The 21,090-nt window shown below is 41.1% G+C and overlaps 1 protein-coding gene across 1 annotated transcript in view; it reads right to left on the bottom strand.

Moving 5' to 3' along the window:
• Window positions 1-21,090, bottom strand: part of LOC132113337 (otoferlin-like) — a 51,835-nt gene that overhangs the window by 14,808 nt on the left and 15,937 nt on the right. The window contains exons 8-24 of the mRNA XM_059521134.1: window positions 20,669-20,855; window positions 20,127-20,313; window positions 17,448-17,671; window positions 16,849-16,957; window positions 15,786-15,966; window positions 15,565-15,685; window positions 15,156-15,256; window positions 14,765-14,855; window positions 14,537-14,653; window positions 14,274-14,426; window positions 5,528-5,717; window positions 5,314-5,438; window positions 3,161-3,295; window positions 2,900-3,061; window positions 2,697-2,816; window positions 1,829-1,990; window positions 1,566-1,728 (exon numbers count right to left, since the gene is read on the bottom strand). Coding sequence (XP_059377117.1) covers window positions 1,566-1,728; window positions 1,829-1,990; window positions 2,697-2,816; window positions 2,900-3,061; window positions 3,161-3,295; window positions 5,314-5,438; window positions 5,528-5,717; window positions 14,274-14,426; window positions 14,537-14,653; window positions 14,765-14,855; window positions 15,156-15,256; window positions 15,565-15,685; window positions 15,786-15,966; window positions 16,849-16,957; window positions 17,448-17,671; window positions 20,127-20,313; window positions 20,669-20,855 — 2,528 coding nt within the window. The remainder of the gene's footprint in view (window positions 1-1,565; window positions 1,729-1,828; window positions 1,991-2,696; window positions 2,817-2,899; window positions 3,062-3,160; window positions 3,296-5,313; window positions 5,439-5,527; window positions 5,718-14,273; window positions 14,427-14,536; window positions 14,654-14,764; window positions 14,856-15,155; window positions 15,257-15,564; window positions 15,686-15,785; window positions 15,967-16,848; window positions 16,958-17,447; window positions 17,672-20,126; window positions 20,314-20,668; window positions 20,856-21,090) is intronic.

The raw sequence follows: 21,090 nt of genomic DNA, 5'->3' as shown, positions 1-21,090 counted from the left end.
ATATCAGAATGATTTCTGAAGATGATGTGACACTGAAGACTGGAGGAATGATGCTGAAAATACACAGAATATCACAGAAATACATTACACTTTAACAGAGATTCACATAGAAAACAGCTATTTTAAATGTTAAAACGGTAGAACTTTATTTTACAGTCCTGTTCCTCATGTACATACTATGTAGTTATTATAGTAATTACAATAACTATGTAATAACTAGGTACTAACCCTGAACCTACCCCTAAACCTAACCTTACCCCATGTAGTTACCTTGTATTACCAGAACTTTCTTAGATAAGTACACTATAAGTACATGTAAGTACACATACTGCAAAATAAAGTGCAACCGTTAAAACTATATCACAGTTTTGGTCAAATAAATGCAGCCTTGGTGAGAGACTTCTTTCAGACACATTACAAAAACTTCTGCAGTCCAAATTATGGGTTGTTGTGGATTGCACAAGTTATGAACTAAGTTCAAATACAGAGTTCTGACATGAAACTCTAGATGGCGCAAGCTGATAGGTCTAACTCAGTCTGACCTGATGACATCATTATCACATGGAACAGCCGATTGGTCCTCTCCTGTATGGTAGCCTCGCTTCAGAAATGGGAATTTGATGTCTAAGATAAGTGAATGCTGTTCTAATCCATGTCACTGTATATTGCGTGGTCTGCCTAATAGACCTCAAATGCGAGCAACCACAATCAAGTTAAACTAAGTGTCATGTTAACAGTTTGCATTGTATGCAGGAGCAAAATATTAAGCATATTAGTTGCAGCACTAAGCATCTGTGTTTATACTTTGTCTCGTCATTGCACGAACTTGAATTAATGAGCTGTTACTCTGCCTCTGGGACAGATAAAGTGGAGAAAAGAACAGCAGTTATCAAATGACTCAATTATGATATTTGCTCAGGTGGGTGCTGGGGTCTTATCTATCCAATTGCAATGTATATCCATTTTATTAATTAACATTACACGTAGTGCACGTCTAATTAGAGTTAAGGCAGTCTGCATGGTAGTCCAGGCTCACATAGTCATAGCCCACTATGGCGTGGTAGCCCAGGCACACATAGATAGTAATATACGTTGCTCACATAGCTCTTCGGAGCAGCAGCAGTACATACTGTATGTCTAAGCAATAGATCTGCTTGTTGTCCCTTCTGTTTGGGGGGGGGGGGGGGGTCCTTGTATGTTATATGTGCAGCAGCTGTATTTCTTACATGCTCACAGCAGCATGTTGTGTATGTATTGGCAGTAGCAATTCTCTGTACTTACTTACAGCAGCAGAATAATGGGTCTATTCCGCCAAGACCAAATACATTAACTTTGTCATGTACATTACCACACCAATCCCTACGAGAGTTGTCATGACAGACCCCCCCCCTCCCCATTTCCAGAATTTATTTATATATATATATATATATATATATATTGTTGTTGTTTTTATTTAAATGATCTCAGATGATAGCTACATCTATGCTATGGATTTTACAAGACAATCATTTAAAGTTCATAAACTAAATTTACATATTGACCAGCTTTTATCTCTGCATACACACCCATGGCAGACCAGCTATTGACACTCTTGTCCGATGGCCTGTAAATGAACTTGCGTAGAGATGTGACGGCATTAGAGCCAACTAGTGTGTAACGACCAAATGCCCGGCAGTCCACCACACGGATGTTCAGAGGAGGGTGGAGGAGCTCATTTTCTGGCAGGTCCTGGTCAAAAATCATGAACATTGTCAAATATTTGTAGTGCAATCAGCATCATTTTGAAAATATCTCATACTTTCTGAGTTCTGAACGTGTAAAAACTCACCACTTCAAACCACTTCACCAGAGTGCTGAAGTTGGGGTTTTTCTTGTAGTTCTGAATCAGCGCTGATTGAACACCTTTCCCTGCACACTCGATGTCCACACGGGGACGGTCAACTTGAGCCAGATTCACTCGCTTCAGGTCCCTCAGGCCCCAGAAAAGAACCTGCATGAGTGTTTCATTAATTTAATGAGATTCAAACTTTTTTTTTTTTTTTTTGGCTGTACAGAGGCATACAGAGGCTAAAACTCTTTGGTTCTGCACAAATCACATAGGATAAATTACATATGTTGGATTAAAAACAGCTAAATTCACCAAATGGTGACAACTTTGTAATGCTGTTAATTTTGTACGTACAATAATCGTGGAACTTGCTTATCAAATATAAAAATGTATTATTTTTGTTTTAGGAAGTTTCATTTAACATCCATTTGATGCAAATTATGATCACCCAGGCCTCAATATGGACTATGTATGTGTGTGTGTGTGTGTGTGTGTGTGTGTGTGTGTGTGTGTGTGTGTGTGTGTGTGTGTGTGTGTGCGTGCTCTCTTATGATGTCTGCGTACCTCAATACCATTTTAAAATGTATAAGAAATTATAAAATATTAATTAAAAGCATTGGGTGAGGGGATTGGAAAATAATGATAATTTTGGTTCCCCCCAAAAAACCTTTCAGTCAACATCTCTTATAACAACATTTTATTTTCTTAGTGTAAAGAAAATTTTAATAATCCTTTTTCCACTATAAGAACATTTTGTTCCATGGATATTCCATGGCTTTCTTCCTGAAACCATTGCTGCCAACAAAGAACCATGATATTTAAGTCTGTAGGTCACCAACAGATAACTGTTCTACTAAGAGCAATTCACCTCGATTCGGTATTTACTCAAGACAGGTCTTATGCCAATAGGAACAGGCAGGATTGGACCACGATCGAAATCTGAAGGTCCATCTATTGGGGGCAGGTCGGCCTTTCCAGCTGGTCCAATCTGAAAGATTTCCACAAAACATAAGTATCCATGAACACAGACAGACTAAGACTGGAACAGTTTCTTATTCCTGTCAGATGCACCTGCAGCAGTTCAAAGGCTGCCAGCATTTCTCCTGCAGTGCAGTTTCCCCGGTAGATCTGGTAATACTCTAGTTGAGGAGGAAAGCGTGGTGGCCCATAATGCTCGTCTGACATCTTGGTTATAGGTTTTGCAAATGTCCTACCCATGAAATCAGCTTTTCCCTTGAGAAGTAGAATGGGATTGGAGATTAACCGCATTTAAGGAGGTGAAAGCATTAAAAGCTGAAGGAAATCAATAATTTGAAAGATATCAGCACTCACGACAGTGTCCTGATCATAGATCTCGATGACAATTATAGGAGGATCATCTCTCAGTTCACCAGCCTCACCATAGAGCTCCACATTATCAAACACCAGCAGCTGATCCCATGTAGGACACAACGTCTCATTCAGGACCTGAGAAGAAATCATCAGGTGTTAAGCCTTCCTTTTCACTTCTTTATGCAGCAGATATTATGTGGCGTTGTACTACATCACATCTCAACAGTTCAATGATCCACCGCTCAATAAGTAAAGCAGCACCAAACTGTTCAAGCCTATCAAGTGTTACTGTATGACCAAAACGAGACTTGGGTGTAAAATTAGAGTGTGTAAAATTAAATTAATATGCTCAAATTCAAGTGAATTTTTTAATCATATAAATTTTATCAAATGAAATTTAATTATTTTTTTGTAGCAAACAGTATGAGGAATTGTAAATTAAAGAAATGACTGAAAATGTTATTAATTAATATGCACATAAATTAATATCGTTCAAGTTGAACTTTTTAACTGTATTTTTTGATCATCGTAATTGTATCATATAATATTAAAACATTAAAATAAAAAATATAACTAATGAAATAATTTTATTTTCAGATTGAATTATCTTAGATATAATTAATATCTTAAATAGAACTATATTAATAATCATCATATTTAAAATTTCAGTAAATGAACTTACACTGGTTGAAGAAGACTTGATTTCACAGAATGCTCTGATTTATTCAGTGAATTATAAGAATAATGTAATCATATGTCATATAACATCAGGCCCGGTTCTACGAGGGTGCTAAATAAAAGTGAAAGCACCCTCAGATGAAAAATTATTAATAGCACACATGAACGAGATTTTGCCGAAAATAAAACACAGACGGATTTCACACTTTTGCCTATAATAGGATAGCCTACACAAAATAAATAAATTAATAAAATTAAACAAATATATATATATTAAATAAATTATTTTGTTTAGCCCGAACCTCGCGTCATTTTAATGACGTTTCTCTGACATAATGTTCTCCAACATAAATGCTTTCAAGTCTGGATTCGCAAGCCGTTTGAAGGAAGGTTACAGTACTGAATATATTTGGATTAGCTTCTTCCTCCTCCTCAGAATCACAACCTGTAAGTATTATTATTAATAATTGTAGCATGCTCAATAAGTATTTTGTGTAATGTTATGTGTGTTCTGTAACGTTAAGCTAGCGCAGCTTCTTGGTCTTTTGCTGTCAATTGTTTTGAACTGCTTGTCGTTGTTATTGGAGTTGTCATAAAGAATATAGCAGCAATACCTTGGTGTAATAACGTTACTGCAGCAGTGCTTTATCAATATGTTTATGCATAACGCTAACAATGAATGACTGATTGGGTGTTGATGTGTTGTCATGGTTGTCATATTGTACAGACCCGGCAGTCAGCGCTAGTGCATTATTGGTAATTGTTTGTTGGGAGTTGATTTATGCGTTATTACAGCAATATGGTTGGGGTTTGTGTTAGTAAAGTTACGTGTGTTTATGTTCAAGTTAGGTTGGATGTTCTTGGTACATTTTCTGCCTTGTTATGTAAAAATGTGTCTCTCACCGTCATGGAGAGAGACGTGTGTAAGGCAGTGACTTTTGGCCATTCTAGGAGTGTTCAATTGAAGTTGAAACCGGTTACAACAAGGGTATCACCACAGTGTAGGTAGGCTATGTGTGGCATGTTTTAATGTTTTGCAAAGTGAAGATTGCTGCTTGTTTACATGCTATTCTATAATTTACTGCCAGGTCGTATATTGTTTAACATAACAGCAATTACAGTAGTATTGTTGTATACAACATCCCCAATTTTGAGATACTATGTTTCAGACTGATGACTGAGCTATTTCCTAAGATTATGTAAGCAGCACCCTCACTATATTCAGAAGCACCCTCAGTGATTTGGATCAAGAACCGGGCCTGTATAACATGAATACATTCATATTTCATCTTTAACATTTATTTTGATAAAGTTTAATGATACATTTTATATAAATATGAAGAAACATGCGCAGAGAAATATGCACAATAAGTATGACAAGCCTTTCAAAATTGGGTTCTGATTTGTTCATATGCATAAATGTGCTTATAACATTCAAATGTCAGTAGTTAGTTGCCATGAAGGTTTTATCTCACCTCTGTGACCTGGCTGTGGGTGGAAAAAAAGACCCTGGCAAAAGGGTCTGACAGGCCTGTGCTGTCGGCCGCAAACAGACTGCGAGCCTGATACAAGTGAACCCTCAGCTGGAAGATCTGCTTCACTGTTAGCATACAATAAAAGAAAAGATTCTTATCATGATTATTACACAGACAATCTGGGGCCACTCATATAAGTTCTTTGGAATCTTACTTGTGTAAATAAGGCTCATAGGGGGCGAAGAATGTATGCCAGGCCCTTTTACTGCCTTGTTCTCCTCAAAACCATTTGGTAGGCCGTTCAAGTAGTCCTTACGCTGCTTGTTCAAGCCAAGCCACAGATACAGCTCAGTTTTAGCCTGAACGGTCCAGCCTGCAGGTCCAAAGCTTTTCTTACCAGGGAGCTAAAAAGAGAAGAAAAGTAGTAAAAGAAAGTGAATTAGTGCTTGTTTCAGTTTGGGAAGTGCTCTTTTTCTGGAAGATCCTTCTACAGAAGAAGAAGAATCAGAAAGAGCTTTATTGCCAAGTATGCTTGCGCATACAAGGAATTTGTTTTAGTGACATAAGCTTCCAGTAAACAGAGACAACAACACACAGACAAAAAAAAAAAAAAAAAAATTTACAGAAGATTTACAAATTGGCAAATAAATAAGTGTATAAACAATTGTGCTATAAATGATAATGGAATAGGATTGAGTGAGATGCAGGAATGTTCTAGGATGGAGGGTTAACAAATAAATATAAGGATATTGCACATTTTTGCATAAGCATAAGTTTAAGTGGGAAACATTTAACTGTTCATGAGGTAGATTGCCTGGGGGAAGAAACTATTCTTGTGCCTTGCTGTTCTTGTATTTGCGGCTCTGAGGCGCCGGCCAGATGGCAAAAGTTCAAAGATGGGGTGACTTGGATGTGAGGGATCCAGAGTGATTTTCTGAGTCCTTTTCCTCACTCTGGATGTGTACAGTTCTTGGAGGGTGGGCAGGGGAGCACCAATAATCCTTTCAGCAGTCCGAACAGTTCTCTGTAGTCTTCTGATATCTGATTTTGTAGCTGAACCAAACCAGACAGTAATTGAAGTACACAGGACTGACTCAATGACGGCTGAGTAGAACTGTTTCAGCAGCTCCTGTGGCAGGTTAAACTTCCTCAGCTGGCGAAGGAAGTACAACCTTTGTTGGGCTTTTTTCACAATGGAGCCAATGTGATTGTCCCACTTCAGGTCCTGAGAGATGGTGGTTCCCAGGAATCTGAATGACTCCACTGCAGCCACAGTGCTGTTCATGATGGTGAGTGGGGAAAGTGCAGGGGGGTTTCTCCTAAAGTCCACAGTCATCTCCACTGTTTTGAGCGTGTTCAGCTCCAGGTTGTTAAGACTGCACCAGACAGCCAGCTGCTCAACCTCCTGTCTGTAAGCAGACTCGTCACCGTCCTGGATGAGGCCGATGACTGTAGTGTCGTCTGCAAACTTCAGGAGCTTGACAGAGGGGTCTTTAGAGGTGCAGTCGTTGGTGTACAGGGAGAAGAGCAGAGGGGAGAGAACACATCCCTGAGGGGCACCAGTGTTGGTGGAGCAGCTGTTTGACATGAATTTCCCCAGTCTCACTAACTGTTGCCTATCTGTCAGAAAGCTGGTGATCCACTGACAGATAGAGCTAGGAACAGAGAGCTGGGTCAGTTTGGTCTGGAGGGTTGTTGGGATGATGGTGTTGAAAGCCGAACTAAAGTCGACAAACAGGATCCTCACATAAGTCCCTGTTTTGTCCAGATGTTGCAGGATGAAGTGCAATGCCATGTTGATTGCATCATCCACGGACCTGTTTGCTCGGTACGCAAACTGCAGGGGGTCCAGTAAGGGTCCAGTGATGTCCTTCAGATAAGCCAGAACCAGTTTTTCAAACGACTTCATGACGACAGACGTTAGAGCCACAGGTCTGTAGTCGTTAAGTCCTGTTATCTTGGGTTTCTTTGGAATGGGGATTATGGTGGAGCGTTTGAAGCAGGAAGGCAGTTCACACAACTCCAGAGATCTGTTGAAGATCTGTAAAAAGATGGGGGCCAGCTGGTCAGCACAGATTTTCAGACAGGCTGGTGTAACGCCATCTGGGCCTGGTGCTTTTCTTCTTTTGTTTTTCTTGAAGACCTGGCGCACATCATCTTCACAGATTTGAAGAGCAGGAGGTATGGAGAGGGGGATTGCAGGAGGTGTTAATGGTTGTGTAGGGAGATGGTCAGAGTGGGTGTTGGGGGTTTCAAATCTACAATAAAACTCATTCAGGTCGTTAGTAAGTCGTTGATTAGCCTTAGTGCAAGGGGATGGTGTCTTGTAGTTTGTGATGGCTCTCAGTCCTCTCCAAACTGAAGTAGAGTCGTTGGAAGTAAACTGGTCTTCCAACTTTTTAGCGTAGGTCTTTTTAGCCACTCTAATCTCTTTGTTCAGTGTGTTCCTGGCCTGATTGTACAAGACCCTGTCCCCATTTCTGTAGGCATCCTCTTTGGCCTGACGAAGGTGTCTGAGTTTTACTGTAAACCATGGCTTTAATCATTGTTGAATGTTAAATAAGTCCTGGTAGGAATGCATATATCCTCACAGAAACTAATATAGGATGTTACAGTCTCTGTGAGTTCGTCCAGATCGGTGGTAGCAGCTTCAAAAACGCTCCAGTCTGTGATGTCAAAACAAGATTGTAAATCCTGCTCTGTTTCGCTGGTCCATTTCTTCACAGTCTTTACTACAGGTTTAGCAGATTTAAGTTTCTGCTTGTAGGTCGGTATAAGATGAACCAGACAGTGATCAGAACGTCCCAAAGCTGCTCGTGGAACAGAGTGATATGCATCCTTTATTGTGGTGTAACAGTGATCCAGTATATTACTGTCTCTGGTGGGACAGGTAACATGCTGTCTGTATTTTGGCAGTTCACGGGAGAGATTGGCTTTATTAAAGTCCCCAAGAATGATTAAAACAGAGTCCGGGTGTTGTTGTTCTGTGTCTGTGATCTGATCAGCGAGTTTCTGTAAAGCTGAGCTCACATGCGCTTGAGGTGGAATGTAAACACTAACCAGAATGAACGAGTGAAACTCCCGCGGTGAATAGAACGGCTCGCAGTTGATAAACTGCGTTTCTAGATCAGGACAGCACATCTTCTTTAACACAGTTACATCACAGGGACAGGGGACTTCAGAAGCCTAATCAAGATGGTGCACAGCAAAACGCCTGTGGCGATTATCATTGTGTCAGGACCACTGCCCACGTATGGACAAGGACACGAAAGGTACAGCAGACTTTTTGCTTTAAATTAATGGTTATTGTCATGGTGTAAAGAACAGAAGCTGGTCTTTGTTAATAATTAGAATCTTTTCTTGTAGTGTCCTAGACTTTTTCGCGCTGATGGCCTGCAACCCAGCAGAGTCAGAGCAGAACTCCTGTCGAACAACATCTCCAGGACGCAACGCTCCATATGACTGGTAAGCCAATTTTTTTAATTACTGCTATGATGGCTTTTGTTCTACCCGCTTAAATGATAGAAGTACTTGCTGTCAGGGATCTAGGACCCAATTGCAGTGCACTATAAGGGTTTATTGACAAGAGACTGACACAAGAGGGTGGTGAAGTGCACAAAAGATACCACAACAGGAACACAATAAACAGGAACAGCTAGGAAAGGCCACTGGGAAGGCTTCAGGAAACAGCTGGCAGAATACTTTGGCAACAGAGCGGGCAGCAAGACTAGGCTGATAGAGAAGACCACACAAGGCACCATAGAGCAGAGCTCAGACACTTGTTGACCACCGACTCGGAGACAGACCAAGTGCCAGGCAGGTAGAACCAGGGCAGGACACACAGGGACAGGTCAGGAACTCAAACACAAGACTAGACAGGACAAAGCTCCACAAAAACCAAGTTAAATCCAAGACAAAGAATATAAACCAATGAACTAATAAAATTAACAAAATAAGAAATTACCCATTTAACCAACTTAAGAGAATGATCAAACAAAACCATGAATCATGACTAGAAGAACTAAATTAATATTACAAATAAAAGCAAAAAACAAACAAATTACTAGAACAAAGAGCAAGACAAGAACATGTAATTACAAGGGCACAAGACCAACCAGACAAAGAGACATTAACATATATTCAGACAGAGGGTGTGAGAATGACCACAGACCAGCAAACACAAAAGGGTAAGATGCACTATAAATAGGGAGGAAATACATGAGGGACAGGTGAGAACAATTAGACCAACTACGCTAACAAAAGAGGGTGTGGTAAAGAGGAAACAAGGAGGAGGGGCTAAGGAAGCACATGGACAAGGAAAACAAGTCCATGTGCTGAAACAAGACATAGGCCTAGTCCACACGGACACAGGTATTTTTATAACCGGAGTTTTTCCTCCTGCGTTTAAAAAAAAAAATCCCGTACACATGAAAATGCAAAAACATGCTATAAAGCGCTGTCAAGAGCATGCCACACCAGCAGGCGGCGATATAACCCAAATCGTAAAGTCACCTTGGCCAATCAGAAGCAGTCAGCAGCACACAATCTGACGTCAAACACAACGGATAACGGCGCACACTCTGACGTCACAAGGCAAAAACCCCGGTTATACTGTCCACACGACAACACTGCAACCGGCGTTTCTGAAAATGCTCACCCTGGCCGTAGTTTTCAAAAATGTTCGGTTTCGGTGCCCTGAAACTGCGTTTTCATGTGGACGAAAGGCCGAACCGCGTAAAAAAAAGTCACGGTTATAAAAATACCCGTGTCCGTGTGGACAGGGCCATAGACACAAGAAAGAAAAACACAAGACAAACAGTGTCAGTGCAAAACCCTGACACTTGCGCTGTCCAATCTATTAAGACTGTGTCTGTTAGTGAGGCTAAAATATAAATATAATGTAGGATCTGGAAAAAAATCTGATTGTGACTAAACCAGAAAAATGTAAAATAAATAAACAAAAACAATTTTTAAAGTTTGTGCTCATAAGCATTAGATCACTCACACACAAAGCAGTTATTGTAAATGAAATGATCACAGATAATAGTTTTAGTGTACTCTGCTTGACAGAACTTTGGCTAAAACCAAATGATTATTATTGGTCTAAATGAGTCTACTCCACCAAACTACTGTTATAATCATGAGCCCCATCAGACTGGTCATGGCGGAGGTGTTGCAACAATATATAGCGATATTCTTTGTGTTTAAATGGGGAGTCATCTCATTTATGAACAGTAAAATATGGAGTGCCACAAGGATCGGATAAGACAGAGATATTTCTTATTGGACCAAAAAACAGTACACAGAATCTTGTAAATTACAATCTGCAACTAGATGGATGTACTGTTACTTCCTCTACAGTCAAAAATCAGTCTGTCCTCCGGATACCATCCCCAGTAGAACGGGCAGACGGAGAGGAAGGTTCAGGAGATTGGATGCTTCCTCCGTACCTTCTGTCACGGCCACCAGAACTCCTGGAACCAGTTCCTAGGGTGGGCCGAGTACGCACAGAACCTACGACAACCTACCACCGGACTCACTCCATTCCAGTGCGTACTCGGCTACCAACCTCCACTCTTCACCTGGACAGACGAACCCTCGGATGTCCCTGCCATCGACTGCTGGTTTCAGGAGACTGAGAGGGTCTGGGACGCGGCCCACCACCAACTCCAGCGGGCCCTACGCAGGCGCAGAATGACAGCCGACCTTCGCCGATCCGAGGCCCCTACTTACCAACCTGGTCAGAAGGTCTGGCTGTCCACCCGTGACATCCACCTGCGCCTGCCCTGCCGCAAGCTAAGTCCCAGATTCATTGGCCCATTCATCATCCTTCAGCAGATCAATCCGGTCACTTACAAACTGCAATTACCTCCTGAGTACCGGATTCACCCCACTTTCCATGTGTCCCTCCTGAAACCTCACCATCCCTCTGTCTCTCCCTCCACAGAACCTGGCGAAGCTGAAGCCCCCCCTCCACTCATCCTAGAAGACGGTGCTGCCTAAGAAAGTAAGAGACATCCTGGACTCCTGGCGGCGTGGTGGACAACTTGAATACCTAGTGGACTGGGAAGGATATGGTCCAGAGGAACGTTCATGGGTCCCACGCAACGACGTCGTCGGGGTCCTCGGCCCTCAGGGGCGGGCCGTGGGGAGGGGGGTACTGTTACAATCATGCCAGGTTCCACCTCCACTCATTTACAACGCACGCCCTCACCTGAATACTGAGCACTTCCACCTGACCCTCATCATCATCCAATCACCTCTGCACTACAAATACCACACACACGCACTTAGTCAGCGTCCGGTCTTGTTCACGACAAGGTCTTACCTGTATGCTAACTCTAAGGACTAACTCTATCTCTACTTACCTCTCTCCAATGATCCCCCGAAGCTCCTAGCCATCTCCGTGCGTGTGTGTGGTACACCTCCCTCCTTTGACGTCTCTACCCTGCTACTCTGGATCCCTTCATCACTGCCATACTCCACATCACTCTACCCAGCACTACTCGCTCCTCTGCTTGTGCCTTAATAAACTGTCTTTCTGTTATTCCTCAGCCTCCTGTGGTATTCTGTAACACAAACATATCATGCCTCAACCTGCTACACTGGCAGTATACCTCCACTGCCCTTTAAGAATATTTTATATTATAAAAATATATTTGCCATGGTGTCTTCACCATGCAATTGAATCCCATTATTGGTGTCGAACACTAATTTCTGTTATAGGATGACCTACTCGATAAAAGCACATCACACAAAACATCTCAACAGCTACTATGGCAGCCAAAAAATAGAAAGAGATCTGAAAAAAGATATAGATATGAGAGCATGTGTGGATACCACTCCACTCCTTGATTCCTTGCACTCCCATGGCCTCCTGCCATGCCAGCAGTGAATGGGCTTCTCCAGCACCAGCATCACCAAACTTGTCTGCACCTTCTTTGGCCTCCCTCCATTCAGGTTGCCCAGCACCAGGAATCCAGGAGAGGCTCTAGAAGGCGTCCTTCCACTTCCACTGCAGTGAAAAACTGGTGGAGCTTGGTAAGGAGAAGTGGGACATGCTGCAGAGGACAGAGTAGGGATTACAAGAGGCCAACAACCTTGCCTGGCCCATGCTGGAGGTAAAGAAGGTGAAGCTCCAGATTCTGGAAAAGCAGTATGTTTTGTCTGGAGCTAAATTTCAAATGCCAACCATTTCAGTTACAATCATAATGCCAGGTCAAGGTAAGTTTGATTATGATGCTCAGTCTAGTCCAATGTTGTATGTTATCTTTTTATTCAAATACTTTGATTACATTGCAGATGAGCTCTCAACAACCGTGTCTGTGGGTTCCAGGAAAACAGACCTTTCATGTTCATTTTCAATTATGTGGAGTGTTTTTGTTTAAATAAGCACCAATTTGATTAAACACCAACAATATTGTCAACTGTTATAGGCTATAGCTAAGAGTGGTCCAGACCAACCTTACAAAAGTATGACTTACAGAAGGTACACTTAACTAAGAATGTTTCAGGAAACACTTATTAACGATAAGGTACAGAGGGTTTGTCCATGTCTCCCATCCAATGCTTGTGAGTTGATGACAGGCCTGGCTGCTAAGGCTTACAGCAATACTTGACAGGCAGGCTCCACCCTTCATGTGATAGCCATCCTGCACATGATGGCTTAAAGAACTTAATGAAACTGCACAAGAGTAGCACTGAGCCTTGGTTGATTCAGGAATAGTGGATGGTGACCAGCTTCACTCTACAAGCAACTAAGGTCACAGCCCAGGCCCTCCGCCTGATAATGGCCACCTTGATGTCCAGGATTGACATCTTGTCCAGGGAAGTCGTGGCCTAATGGTTAGAGAGTCGGACTCCCAATCGAAAGGTTGTGAGTTCGAGTCCCGGGCCGGCAGGAATTGTGGGTGGGGGGAGTGCATGTACAGTTCTCTCTCCACCCTCAATACCAAGAGCAAGGCATCGAACCCCCAACTGCTCCCCGGGCGCCGCAGCATAAATGGTTGCCCACTGCTCCGGGTGTGTGCTCACAGTGTGTGTGTGTGTGTTCACTGCTCTGTGTGTGTGCATTTCGGATGGGTTAAATGCAGAGCACAAATTCTGAGTATGGGTCACCATACTTGGCTGAATGTCACTTCACTTTTCACTTCACTTTAAATCTTTGGTTCAACCTTGCTAATAATTGGGACAACTTGGTAAGAAGTATTGCTCCCATGTTACTAGTTGGCCTTATCAGTGGCATTGTTCAGGACCTTGCCCAGCATTTCTTGGCAGTCCAGAAGCAAACAGAGTCCATCAAGCACATCTTGCCCCACATTGCAACCACCACAGTTTCCCTGTTGGTAAACCCGTGTCTTTCCCTTGACATAATTACTTCTTTCCAGTCTCTGCATTGGTAATAGCAGGACCTACCACAGTGACTCTTCCAAAATGTTGTGTAAAAGTCACAAGCTCAGACCATGGTACAGCAGCTGTGACCCTCCTCATACTTTTCTTTTGATTCCCATTCCTTGTAAGAAATACTATGGCACAACAAGGCACTGTGTATGTTATAACATGAGATGGCAGTTGTTACTTCAGTTCAATGGTTGTGACTATTTCCATAGGGACCCCGTCAGCTGATGTAACATCTCCATTCTCTTCTTCTGTGAATGAAAGGTTACGTGCGTAACCAAGACATTCATTTACATCCTTTAATAACAGCTTCTTTCATCACAATGTGACAGCTTCATAAAGCAATTTGTGCCAAAACGTACTGCAAAAATGGTTCAGAACAGACTGAAATGATCAGGCATCCTTTTGCAGATAAACTTGATTCACCCACACTGATACATTCATCAGCATGGATAAAAGTTTTGAGTTTTTATAATACAATACATTTGGCCCCTTTCAAGATAAGCATTCTGACATAAAATGTTTTGAAGATGTTTTAAGAATTTGAGTGCATTCATCCTAACCTTGAAAAAGATGGTCTGGACTTTTCCACAGTCCTTTCCGGTTTCTTCATCCACAGAAGAGAAGAGGATGTCTTTGGAGGGAACGCGGGCATATGCAATGCGTTTGTTGTTGCTTATCATCCATATGTAAATATCCGGAACACTATGCTGAGGCTATGATGAAAAACAAAAGGATTTACATTAATATTTTTACAGTGATATTAACTAATCTATACAGCCTCATAACCTAGCATATTTTTATTTTATCAGCTTTTGTGCACTACCTCATCAGACAAGAATCTCAGCTTGTGGAGGAAGTTTTGTGCCAGTTTTATTTTGTCTTTAACATTACTTTTCTTTACTTGTGATCGCATATTCTTTGCTTGCTGGCCCATGTTTTCCTGAAAGAAATTAGAACAAGCCTTAGTAACAGATATAAAAATAGGCCACCAGAATCAGATTTTAACATAAGTTAATATGTATTAATATGTATTAGTAACAGCTGCTTTTACCAATTCCTGCATGCACAATTTCAGTCTCTCCCGGTCCAGTTTAGTCTTCCCAGCCTGATTCTGATCATTGTTTGCCAAAGTTACAAAGGTACTGAAAGAGATTCACTGTTATTTTATCTTTCCTCTGTCATAGATGGTTGAATGAAGAATTGTGAAAATATAAAAGTGGTTCTCAGGAAACAAATTTATTTTCTTTTTTTTTCATTTTAATCAACAATGTTAGTTCTGAATGATCAAAAAATCATGCTTTACTAACTACGACATACACTACCAGTCAAGTGGTTATTTGAAAAATGCTTACTGAATCTCCAAATGGAGCACAAAGAGCACTGTTTCCAGAGAACCACTCATAACTGTCTCAAGATTTGCAGAAATATACATGTATACAAACCTGCAGCCATTGCTGAGTTCCTCCAGGACTCCTCTGAGTCTGCGCTCAGGATAGGCTTTCTCTGTTTTAATGATCTCCTGCACATCATTCAACCCATCTTCCTATAAGATGATAGAGAACACAGGTTTCAATCTCAATTAATAGATGTATTTTCACAGATTAACTGTAACCAGGTTTGTTATCGATACTAAATGAAACTATAATGAAAAATGGTATTTAAGGTGAGACACTACTGGCAAACATCTTATTTTTTCATGCACTAGTCAATTTTGTGGTTATGGGCTAATTTCCTTCTGTAATTTGACTTCTTTCTGACTAGTGAAAAGAAAGCATCCAAAATAGATACTTAAGTTTTTGTTTTAGTATTTCAGAAACTAACTAAAATAATCTATATTCACTGATTTATTACCAATTTATCTGCAATTCTGTCAATGATGTTAGCATTATAAAGTCGTCTTCTTTGGTCCTGCCACCAGCTCTTGATATAGATGCAGGGCTTCCTCTCAAAGTACGGGAGGTGGAAATAGTTTCTGCAGAAAATGAAAACCAGACATTTCACAAGATTTTGCACCTAAATGCAAAATAAAATTAATAAATAAATGGGTTTTGGGTCATGTTGAGTAACCAAACCTGTCAGTGATGACTGGTTTCATTGGAGGAGTGGTGGAAACTGATGTCATATCTCCACTATCATCCACCTCCTCATCACTGGACCCGTGAATGAGCTCAGACTCCTCGTCATCTCCATCGCCACCCTTCTTCTTCTTTGTTTTTGGCTTGGTTGGGGTATCTACTTCACTGCCGTAGTTTCCTTGATTTGAGAGGATAGGAATAACTTTCATAGAAGTGAAGTGTATCATATCTGTGCACTGTACAATATTAAGTTTTGAATTTGTAAAATAAAATAAAACAAAACAATTAAGATTATTGGAGTATGTTTAACAAAAAAATACTATTTCAGTCTTTCCAGCCAAATTCCATATTGACACTTCCTCCAGTAAAAGTGCTTCTCCTCTTACCTTTCACATAAAAATCCACACACATATTTGTTTATAGCTGTTTTGGACTGTAAATGGTGCGTGATCTGTGCAGATTTCTCTCCTGATTCAGACCAGACCACTTTTTCACTGGAGGAAGAGTTATTATGGATTATGGTATTTTAGCCAGAAGCAATGGTTGGAAGTTAAAAGCAGATTTGTTTTTTACAAACATGCATCTTTTGGCTTCACAAGCCATTAACTGATGGACTGGAGTGCTGTGGATTATTGTGATGTTTTTATCAGCTGTTTGGACTCTCATTCTGACGGCACCCATTCACTGCAGAGGATCTATTGGTGATCAAGTGATGAAGTGCTACAGTTCTCCAAATCTGGGTAAACTATTCCTTTACAGACAGTTAATGGTCCTCTCATGTAAAAGTTATAGGGGTTGTATTTTATTGAGTTTGCATTCATATTGAATTAACCAGAACATAAGAAGGCTGAACTGTTGAAATGCCATTTGAAACATTGTTTATTAATATCATCTACTGTAGTGTTTCAGCAATTTTCCCATAAACTTTGTGTATATATCGAACTAAAATATGAAAAGGTATTATTAAAAAAGTACACTCACAGCGGTAATATAAATTTATTTTGAGCAACTCTTTAAACCCTGTTAACTATTAAATACTGATATCTACCATAGATTTTACCTATTGTAACCTCAAAGTTGATGGGTTTGTCTCCAATCTTCCTGTCAATCATAGTGGCTTCAAGGAAACATCCAAAGAGAAAGAACTCTTCAAGTTTTCCTGTGGCATTCTAGATATAAGCAACAAACAATTGATTAAATAATGTTTTGTGAATACACCCTACCAAGGTTTTCAGAGTATGCTTTAATAAAAAAATATCACTTCAGTCTATCTACTTCAAAATTTCATGTTAATACAATGCACTAATTGCCATTTCTTTGTTAATAAATCATATAATTTACTAGCAATTTCTGAGTGAAATTTGTTTCTGCAGCATTTTTTTAAGTGTATGAGGGGTTTCCTAAGATTAGACAAAAGTGATGTCACTGTGCTCATAAACAATTCCAAACAGTTCTTTTTTCTCAAAATGATAAATTTTTAACAGCAAGTCACATGCAGATTGAAGCCTAGCTTTGGCTCTGACTGTGTAGATGATTGTCTTGCAGACAAAGAACTAATATGAGTATTGTTGCTAAATTAATAATGTAGGGTGATAAATAAAGACAATGAATTATTCACTGTACTTGGCCTGTCGAACACCCTGTATATGGATCGCTTACATCTGGGATGTTGGGTATCCCCTCCACCTGCACCTCAGTGGAGCTCATTACATCAGGAGAGGAGGTGTCCAGTATCTCCACGGACAGACTGATCAGCAGTCGGGCCCTGAAAGACACCCCTTCCCCTAGTCCTTCATTCAGGTCCTGGTACTCGTCCATGAGCGTGTAGCTGCGTGTGGACCCGTACATGTTGGCCCAAGCCGGCCCAAGAGTTGGAAGAAAGCCTATCAATAGAAACAGGATCATGTTTTTCATCTTTGACCTTTTGATCAATAACATTCCATGACTTTTATAGTTGTCCGTAATTACTGGATCAGGTTTTTTACAAATATTTCTATAATGATCTTGAACAGTAATGTAGTGAAGGCTTTGTGTGAGGGAGTATCCAAAGCAAAATGTAATAAACAACAAGAAACAAAGTAAATACACTACTGGTCGAACATTTGGAATAAGAAATTATTTATGTTTGTGTGTATGTGTTTTTGAAGGAAGTTTGCATTTATTTGATCTTAAATACAGCAATATTGCTAAATATTATTACAATTTAAAATAACTGTTCCTCTTCAGGAACTCGAGCTGCGTCGAGAATGTTTGGGGAACGCCTCCAGCGTGACGTCTCTGAATAACGTGTGTAATCAGTCCAATGGATGGGCGAGACGTCATAGGCGGGTGACGTCAGAGACCAGGAAGCATAAAAGCATGAGCGGCGAAGCCGGTAACCAGCCTTCTGTTTTCAGCAAGCGCTCTGTGTGTGTGTGTCAGTCGCTATCTGTTTGTGAGTCTTATGTAGTTGTGAGTGTTGTTTGTCCACTGATAAACTTCATTGTCAAAGCTTCAATCAAGAGAAGTTTTGGGCGAGAGCAGGCAGCATTCAGGCTGTGTGTTTTCCCTGTCAGCAAAAAAAAAAAGGGTAGGGACACATGCAGCTCGTGTGTTGTCTGCTTGAGAGTGAAGCGTGCAGTGTCAGATCTCGAGGGAGTGGACGGCTGTGATGCAAGCCTTTTGCTTCACTCTCAGAAGGCTCTCTTTGAGGAGGGAGCCTTCACTGGCGTTTCTTGCGGTGCCAGCCCCACTTTTGCCAAGGCAGAACGGTGGTTGTGCTCGCGGGTTTCCCTTTTGGATCCGCTGGAAGGAATGTAGACGGGCAAGTCCCTATCTTCTTCCTTAGCCACCAGATCCGGCACCCGCTCTCGGGGGTTCGGAACCCCGCGTTTGCTGTATTTTCTCCCCGGTGAGAGGGCGCGACGCACTGCCTGTCTTTCTCTGAGGAGATTGATGTGGAAGGCGTCGATGAGCTCGCCAGTTGCACAAGCACCAGTTGCACAAGCACCAGTTACACATGCATATTATGCCTAATATTATAATAAGCAGCATTAATGAGGAGTGGAGCTTGCGCAGTCGGCTCTCGGGGGGCTCTTGCGGTCGCGCTGCTGCTGAGGCACAGCGGCGACCGCGATAGCGGGAATCGCACATGATCTGGCAAACGGGTTGGAGACGGCTCGTCCTATCTCCACCCGTGTTCACTAGATCCACCCGTGTTGGATCCAGTTGGTACAATGCTGGAGTTCCCGCAGGCTCTCCGCAGGGTTGACCCACTCCACCCTGAAGGTCTACATGGCGGCCATGGCAGCCTACCGTGCCCCTCTCGGTGGCCAGTCAGTGGGCAGAGACCCTCTGGTTACATGTTTCTTCCATGGTGCGTGAGGTTGAGGCCTCCAGCCAGAAGAAGCTTATGCTAAGTGGTGATCAAGATAGTATCCTAAGTCTTGAGTCCTCTAATCTCCCCTCTCTTGGGGGTCAAGACTCACTCTATCTGAAGTTGGCCATTGGTCGGGTTGTCCCCAATTACCGTCGGGCTCCTGTCTCCTTCTCTTGCTTCAGCTGTGCTCTTCCACACTAGGAAGAGATTTGAAAGTATGGCGGTGTGGGCATTCTCATTCCCCAAACATTCTCGACGCAGCTTGAGTTCCTGAAGAGAAACGTCTAAGGTTACGTATGTAACCCTGGTTCCTCGAAGGAACAAGATGCTGCGTCACAGTGCCACACTTCCGGCATCTCTGGCCGGCACTTGCTTCATCCTTTGAGGCTGGTTACCAGCTTCGCCGTTCATGCTTTTATGCTTCCTGGTCTCTGACGTCACCCGCCTATGACGTCTCGCCCATCCATTGGACTGATTACACACGTTATTCAGCAAACATTCTTGATGCAGCGTCTCATTCCTTTGAGGAACCAGGGTTACCTTAGACGTTTTCTGTGTAAATATATGTTAAACTGTAATTGATTACTGTGACCAAAGCGGAATTTTAATATGCATATTTGCTGCTCAAGAAACATTTCTGAGTATTATAAATGTTGAAAACAGTTGTGCTGTCCAATATATTTGTAGAAACTGATTCACCATTTAAAAAAACAGCGAAACTGTTTTCAACGTTGATAATAATCAGAAATGTTTCTTGAGTAGCAAGTCAGCATATTAAAATGATTTCTGAAGGATTATATGACAGTGCAAATAAAAAACAAATATTCTAAATTGTAATAATAATTCACAAAATTACTGTTTTACTGTATTTTTTATCAAATAAATGCCTGTCTGGGCAAAAGTCATAATTATTCCCAACTTCTGCACTGTAGTATATTACTTTTGCAGACTTTGCAAAGGTGTTAAGGAAGTCCTTATACCTTTGTCTCCATCATTAGCAATCTTCTGCAGGTCAATGAAGTGCGTTCCGATGGCCACATCGTTTACTTTATCCGAATCACGGAGCTGGACTTTCATTCTCCGGCACAGTGGTGGAAACTGCTCCGTGAAAACTATTTGCTCATTCCAGATCGGCTCATAGCTGCTCTTCTGAATTGAAGTTTTACCCTGCATTGTGGACAGATTAAATAGATCAGTGGGTCAAAAATATTATCTGAAATATCTGAAACAGAAGCATACTTTAGCATACTTTTAAGATAACTTCTTGATAAGGACATCGTTTACATTAAAAGAATATACTTAATTGTGTGAACTGAATGCAATGTTTTTGGTCTTCAGTTTCATAGTGCATTTGAAAATATTATTTAGTGAATTTTGAATATTGTGTAAAATGTGTTTTGTTTAATAATTAAACATTTTCCATCATTAAACTATTTTATATTTTCATTATATAGGCATTATATTAGTCACTCTGTACACCATTAAAACCAATTAGTTGACCATTAGTAAGAATTGTGCCTACCTTCTGCCCCGCAAATTGCACTTGGACATACGGATCAACCAAGTCCTTATTTTCTCCAATGAAAGCTTTTTTGACATTTGCCATTATGCTGGTGTTCATTTTGGGCAACCCCTCGGCTCGGTAGATTTTCAAATAGAATCTTGCCCATTGACGCTCAGCCGGGACGTCTTCCGGCAACAGAAGATTACTGGAACAAGAAAGTAATCAATGAAGAAGAGATTTGTGTCTTTGCAAGTAGAATCGCCTTTAAATAATTAATACATCGTTGGATGAAATTATCAGAGTGATCTCAGCATTTATAATGTGTGAAGGGTGTAAAATAATAAACTAGAATCTCGGATTTTACATTTTAATGCAATACTACCACAAGTATATATTTATTTCACAGGGCTTTCAAAATAAGTTGGCAATACTTGAGTTTG

Source organism: Carassius carassius, chromosome 32 (genome assembly GCF_963082965.1).
Source record: "Carassius carassius chromosome 32, fCarCar2.1, whole genome shotgun sequence".
Classification (NCBI taxonomy): Eukaryota; Metazoa; Chordata; class Actinopteri; order Cypriniformes; family Cyprinidae; genus Carassius; species Carassius carassius.
This window is presented reverse-complemented; position numbering and strand designations above follow the sequence as displayed.